We start from the raw sequence: 7,500 nt of genomic DNA on the forward strand, positions 1-7,500 counted from the left end.
AGACGATCACACCAAACCGGGCTTCACTCGCAGTGGTGCTGGTTTGGGTGATGAAATCCTGTACAGTTTTTTTCAGCTTCTCCCAGTCCTGGAATCCCACGCTTTGTGACGCGTCAAGAACAAAAATCATATCCAAGCGATCGGGGCATTCTGAAATGATTTCAAAACAGGTTATCGAAAAGTCATGATTTTTAGTAAAAATAAAATTTAAAGTCTGAAAAGAAATCTGAATGTAGTTGTTGTGGGTTTTTTAAAAGTATTGTATAGCTGTGTATCGTCCTCTTACATGTATGAACCGCAACCATTCCAATACAAACAACTCCAGAAAACTCCAAACATAAAATAACAACAATAACAGTACCAATAACACCCCTAAACCCCCCAAAACACATCAAGCAAAACACCCCAAAGAAAAAGAAAAACCCCAAACAAACAAACAAAAACAGCCTACTCCTCCCATCCCCCAAACCCCCAACAAACCCAAATAACACCCCTTTCTCCCCTCCCCCCTCCCCCCCCCCACACACACACAAAAGCAAACACAAATGAAAACAAAAAACAAATCATCACAAAAAATACAAAATAGCACAAACACCCAACCCCCCCCCCCCCCCCCCCCCCCAAAAAAAAAAAAAAAAAAAAAAAACAGTCAAAAGCAACAATCCTCTACGTACGTGTGTTAACAATTTCAAGACATACGACTGGCTGCTCCTAAGTGAATACCAGTTCACCAGTGCCATGCAGCTGATGAAAAACAACACGGTGGAATTATATTACACTGTGACGTATAGTTAACCTGACAATCATGTGTCTGTGACGCGTAAGTTAGCTATAAGTGCAACAGCTGTAAATAACTTTTAGTCGAAAAATATGCTACAATTTGCTTAAAACCTCATCTATTATTTAACTCCTCAGATAAATGGTATCTAACGGCCACTGATATATTATCCTTTATATTCCATATGGGCTGAAGTCATGGAATAGGTTTGCCCTGCATATTTATCTATCTGTCGGTCCATCCGCCCGTCCGCCCGTCCATCCGTCCGTCCATCTATTTATCCATTCATCTATTCATCCATCCATTTATCTATCTACCTTTTTTCCTATTCATCTATCCATCTATCCGTATATCCATCCATCCATCCATGCATCCATCCATCTATCTTCCTGTTCATTTATCTGCCTGTCTGCCTATCTATCCGTCTATATGTCTGCATGTGTCTGTGTCTATTTGTCTATCTGTCTGTGTATCTAAATATCTGTCTGTCTACTATCTGCCCATCACTCATTACATGGTCTTATTCATACATCCATCCATCCATCATTTCGTCCATTCATACATCCATCCATCCATCCACCATTTCATCAATCCATCCTTCAATCCATACATCCATCCCTTTCTCCCTCCTTCCCTCTCTCCCTCCCTCCATCCATCCATCCATCCATTCATCCTTCCATACTTAACTCCATCCATCCATCCAACCATGCATCCATCCATGCATGCATCCATCCATCCATCCCTCCCTCCATACATCCATCCATCCCTTCCTCCCTCCATCCTTCCCTCCCTCCCTCGATCCATCCATCCATCCTTCCATCCATCCATCCATCCATCAATCAATCCATCCATCCATCCACCCATCCATCCATCCATCCACCCATCCATCGCTCCCTCTCTCCCTCCATCTTTCCATCCATCCATCATTCCAACCTTCCATCCATCCATCCTTCTATCCAAATTAATTTGTTCTATACTAACCTGCAGCTTGTACATGCGACCAATTTATCAACGCCGAAAAGCATAGCAAAGCCAGGCAGATGTTAGAAGTCAACCTCATGTTTCCGTTGAGTCCCTAATACTGTATAAAAAATAAAAAAATAAAAAACCGAAGAAGAAGAAGTAAAGGAAATGTCTTATTTAACGACGCACTCAACACATTTTATTTATGGTTATATTGCGTCGGACATATGGTTAAGGACCACACAGATATTGACAGAGGAAACTGGCTGCCGTCACTTCAATGGTTACTCTTTCCGATTAACAGCAAGGGATTTTTATATGCACCATCCCACATACAGCATAGAACCACGGCCTTTGTCACTAACCACTAACAATTAACAAATAACCCATACTCCTCACTAACAACTATCAAATATACCATAATTCTCACTAACCAGTAATAACCACTACCCCATCTTTCTCACTAACTGCTAACAATTAACCAATAACCCATCTATCTCACTAACCACTAACCAGTAACCAATAACCCATCTATTTCAATAACCACTGAGCGTTAACTCATAACCCCCATCTCCCTTACCACTAATAATTGAACAATAACCTATATATCTCACTAACCAATAACAAATAAACAATAACCCATGTCTTTCACTAACCACTAACAGTTAACCCGTAACCCCTCTATCTCACTAACCACTAACAAACCTATATATCTCATTAACCACTAACCAGTAACCAATAACCCATTTCTTTAACTAACAAGTAACAGTTAACCAATAACCCCTCTATCTCCCTAGCCACTAACAATCAACCAATAACCCCTCTATCTCCCTAACCACTAATAATCAACCAATAACCCACCTTTCTTAGTAACCGCTATTGATTAAATAATAACCCATCTATATCACTAATCACTAACAGTTAACCAATAACCAATTTATCTCACTAACAACTAATAATAAACCAATAGTCCATCTATCTCCCTAACCAGTAATAATTAACTATATCAGTAACCACTAACCAGTAACTCATATATCTCTCACTAACCACTAACAAATAGCTAATAACCCATCTCTCTTACTAACCACTAACATCTAATAACCCATCTTTCTCACTAACAATTAACAAATAACCCATCTCTCTCACTAACAATTAACCAGTAACTCATATCTCCCACTAACCGCTAACTAATAACTAATAACCCATCTCTCACTGACACTAACATTTAACCCATCTCTCTCACTAACCACTAATAACTAACTAATAACCCATTTCTCTCACTAACCACTAATAACTAACTAATAACCCATCTCTCGCACTAACCACTAATAACTAACTAATAACCCATCTCTCTCACTAACCACTAATAACTAACTAATAACCCATATCTCGCACTAACCACTAATAACTAACTAATAATCCATCTCTCTCACTGACCACTAATAACTAACTAATAACCCATCTCTCGCACTAACCACTAACAATTAACCAATAACCTACCTTTCTCACTAGACATTAACAACCAATAACCCATCTCTCTCAATGACAACTAAAAACTAACCCATTGCCCATCTCTCTCACTAACCACTAACAAATAATCACCACATACACCCCCACACATACACACATACACACACGCACACACACACACACACCTTTCCTGACTAAGCCAATTCGGGCTACAGGATTCACAAAGCTGCTACTACCACAAGGAACTAACTCATCAGTGTTTGCGGTAAGAACTCCCGTGTTTGTGTTTGTCACCGTGACATAAGTCGTCTCAAGTTACAGGTTTGTTAGCTGCTCCACCACTCTGGGCAACTGGTGAAGAAAGAGCAGCATGGTTCTGAAAGAAATAGGTGTACTCGTCTGTGACAGGAATACAGTGACCTGTTATATAAGTAATACAGTGACTGAAATATGGATAAATTAAATATAGTCTGGCGGCAGAGTCCGTATCTTTAGGATTTCGTTCTACCAGAAAGAGTCAAAGCAACCATTGTATTAATGTCATGTAGGGTGATAGGCTGCATAGGCACGGCAGAAGCAAGTACACATTGGGGGAGGTATTGATATCGAGGACACAAAGTAAAGGTTTTAGGGGGTTCGGGGTAAAGTTGTGAAAACTAGATGCCCTGAAATGTAATTTCCTGCATTCTACAAGTAAGACTCATCTCTGCCTTAAGATTTACTACCAATAATATGTTTTATTCATAATTACCAACCCACCCGCCCCCTCCATACACACACACACACACACACACCACACACACACACACACACACACGCACACATGTGTATACACACAGGGTTTAATTTGTTATAAACCGTATTCCTATATTAATATCGTATCTGCACAAGACAGACTCAAAAGGATATCAGACAAAGTTGTGATTACTTCCATGATCCATTTTCAGGTGTCCGTCTTAGGAGGACTGCCAATCTCTTAGGTGTGGCGATCCACAAATGCACATGATTTGATACACTGGTTAGCATGCTAAGCAACATTAAGTACAAATTGGCTTGTGAAATGTTTAAATTCATGCTTTTTTAAAGTTAAACGTTTTCTGTTGTTGGGTTTTTTGTTTGTTTGTTTAACTAGATCACATTGATTTGTTAGTCATCGGCTATTACATGTCAAACATTTGGTAATTTTTGACATATAGTCTTCGAGATGAAACACGCTATATATTTCCATTGGTCGCAAGGGATCTTTTTTATTCACCATCCCACAGACAGGTTTAGCACATACCACGGTCTTTGATATATCAGTCGTTGTGCACTGACTACAGCGACAAACAGCCCAATGGGCGCTTTTTTAAAGATACCAGCCATATTTTCGATTACTTTGGATATAAAGTTAGTTTTAATTATTGGACTCGTAGCAGTGTTTAACCTTAGGGCAGCACAACACGGTTACTTTAGTCTGTTTAACGACACCACCAGAGCATAGATTGGTGTCCAGCATGACAAGGCGTGTCCAGTCCGTCATCCATGCACATGGCGGATATACCTGATATTGATCAGTGACAGACACAAACTGTGTTGATGTGGTGGCTGACATTTTCAGATGACGTTACCGACCATCAGGTCGTTTGTATCATCTATGGAGCATTAGTTATAAATTGTATGGCAAATGCTTATTTTTATGTCATTTCTTCAAATGTTAATAAATATCATTCAGTATCTCCATGGCATCACTCCAAGTATTTCCTTTGTGCCAATGGTATATATTGTAATCGATATACATTTTAAAATGTAAAATAGTATTGGTATTCTTGTAGTACGACATGGTGTGTTCGTGTCTGAAACAAATGAGTGGTGCTTGAATTTTTCAATTCTTTTACCGATATGGGAATGGGAATGAACTATTTGAAACTTGTCAGTGATCACACGAAAGGTTCAGTTTTATATGAAATATGTATTATATGGGTAGAAGCTGATATATATGGCCCTGCAGTCGCCGATAACAGGAAAACAATACCTCAAGCACTCCAACGTTTATATTTTTTCTGCAACTGATGACTTCACACAAAAAGGTGACTAACAGAAATGCAGAAACATCCACCAAAGATTTAATCAAGTAGAATCACGTACCATCCTTAAACGGACTATTTTAGATTGCTACATTGTAAAATCTTTTAAAGACAATACTTGCATATTGTTGGTTTAGAATATCAGTCTGTATGTTTAATCTGTTTCTGGTCGTCTTAATATTTGTACGTAGCCCCAACTGGATGTGGTTTTGAAATAATTTCGAACGTACGAACAAATATGTATTAATAAACAGCCATTGATATTGTGTGTGTGTGTGTGTGTGTGTGTGTGTGTGTGTGTGTGTGTGTGTGTGTGTGTAATTACAGTTGTTAAAAAGTATCTGTTAGTTGGCAACATCTTACCAATTACAACAAACTCAGTGTTCCTTTAAGCAGAATGAAACAGTTTACATTCACTAGCTACAACATACAAAGCCAACAGGGAAGTAAATATTGTACTGATCGTAAGGCATGACTTGCTACACGTACCAACACAGCAGGTTAATATTTATTGTTGCTTCAATGTCGAAAACCTGACGGGAACAAAATATAAGGGAAACATGCTGACAGCTATAAGTATGTGTTAACAGACTCTCTATTCTATTCCATTCCATTCCATTCCATTCCATTCCATTCCATTCCGTTCTGTTCTGTTCTGTTCTGTTCTGTTCTGTTCTGTTCCATTCTATTCTATTCTATTCTATTCTATTCTGTTCTGTTAACAGGTTATATAAAAGCAGTAAATGCAGAAACCTCCATAGAGAAGGATGTCAATCTTAAATAAATGGTTGAACAGGAAGCAATTTTAACGGATTGTTTTTACTTTGCTTGAATGAAAAATGGTTCTGGGTGGATGGGAGGGAGTTCACGGAGTAGTGCACAGTACTAAAGCTGAGATGAACGTTGAACAACCAGATACCAATCACGTGGAATCTGACACCAGAATGGTGCTTCCTGCAATTCAGTATTAAAATCCATACGGCCAAATAGTGTGGTACATATTAGATGGGTGATCTATTGGGTGTTTGCTATTTCACGTCAAATATCTATGTGACAATTTGAAAGTAACTGGAAAAACATTCCACTTGACAGAATATTGGAAACCTCCTAGCATCAGACTGTTGTGTTTGCTTGCATTGCATGCTCTGCAAAGCGATGATACTATCTCATATGTAATGATATTTCAGAGAAAAAACTTCATTTTTGTTATTCCAAACTTGTTGAAGGACTAAAATGTGGTGGTTTCTGAAGACAAATTGGAATGCTTTGTACAATTAATGTGTAAAGTGAAGGGCCTGATAATAGACAGTGTTGACAAAGTATAAAATGTTCTATCTAACGAATCGAAAGGTCTACTATAAAAAATCATATAAAGGTCATTGTGGTACCATTTAAATATTTTATAATAGACAATTTTTCGCCATGTTCATTTTAACCATTTCTCAGAAGACCAGCATATAATTTTCCTTCGGATTCAACATCCCCGAATTAGGCTTAAAATCTATGTTGGACTAAATCCTAAAACAAACATGCTCGCACAAATAGCATTCTTGGCAAAGTGGGACTAAAATATTCTAGCAATAAAAACTTTAAATGTATTTAGTACATAGTGATGATCTATTACTTGAACAGTGTTCAGTAATGGCAACAGTTTCAGGACAGCCTGTTTAATAGTAAAATGAGCTGTAGTAGGTGAAATTATGTTACACTATCTAGGATCAGTAGCTTTAAAACGATTTGTGTGTCTTGTGTTTCTGTGTGTGTTGTGTGTGTGTTGTGTGCTGTGTGTGTGTGTGTGTGTGTGTGTGTGTGTGAGAGAGAGAGAGAGAGAGAGAGAGAGAGAGAGAGAGAGAGAGCGTTTGTATGAGAGAGCATGTGTGTGTGTGTGTGTGTGTGTGTGAGAGAGAGAGAGAGAGAGAGAGAGAGAGAGAGAGAGAGAGAGAGAGAGAGAGCGTTTTGATGAGAGAGCATGTGTGTGTGTGTGTGTGTGAGAGAGAGAGAGAGAGAGAGAGAGCGTTTGTATGAGAGAGCATGTGTGTTGTGTGTGTGTGTGTAGAGAGAGAGAGAGAGAGAGAGAGAGAGAGAGATAGAGAGAGAGAGAGAGAGAGAGCGCGTTTTGTATGAGAGAGCATTGTGTGTGTTGTGTGTGTGTGTGAGAGAGAGAGAGAGAGAGAGAGAGAGAGAGAGAGAGAGAGAGAGAGAGAGAGAGAGAGAGAGAGAGAG

The 7,500-nt window shown here is 38.9% G+C and overlaps 1 protein-coding gene across 12 annotated transcripts in view; it reads right to left on the bottom strand.

Annotated features, from left to right (window-relative positions):
* LOC121373200 (coadhesin-like) overlaps positions 1-7,500 on the bottom strand; it is a 60,321-nt gene that overhangs the window by 50,624 nt on the left and 2,197 nt on the right. For 6 of the 12 annotated variants that reach the window (XM_041499668.1, XM_041499665.1, XM_041499673.1 and 3 more), the window contains exons 2-3: positions 1,760-1,859; positions 1-150 (exon numbers count right to left, since the gene is read on the bottom strand). The exon at positions 1-150 is cut by the window's left edge and continues 426 nt beyond it. In XM_041499668.1, coding sequence (XP_041355602.1) covers positions 1-150; positions 1,760-1,838 — 229 coding nt within the window. In that variant the 5' untranslated portion in view covers positions 1,839-1,859. Of the gene's footprint in view, positions 151-1,759; positions 1,860-3,241; positions 3,262-3,396; positions 3,416-3,461; positions 3,588-7,500 lie in introns of those variants that run through there. The other 6 variants (XM_041499663.1, XM_041499667.1, XM_041499664.1 and 3 more) reach the window with 4 other exon arrangements.

This window comes from Gigantopelta aegis, chromosome 5, assembly GCF_016097555.1.
Source record: "Gigantopelta aegis isolate Gae_Host chromosome 5, Gae_host_genome, whole genome shotgun sequence".
NCBI lineage: Eukaryota > Metazoa > Mollusca > Gastropoda > Neomphalida > Peltospiridae > Gigantopelta > Gigantopelta aegis.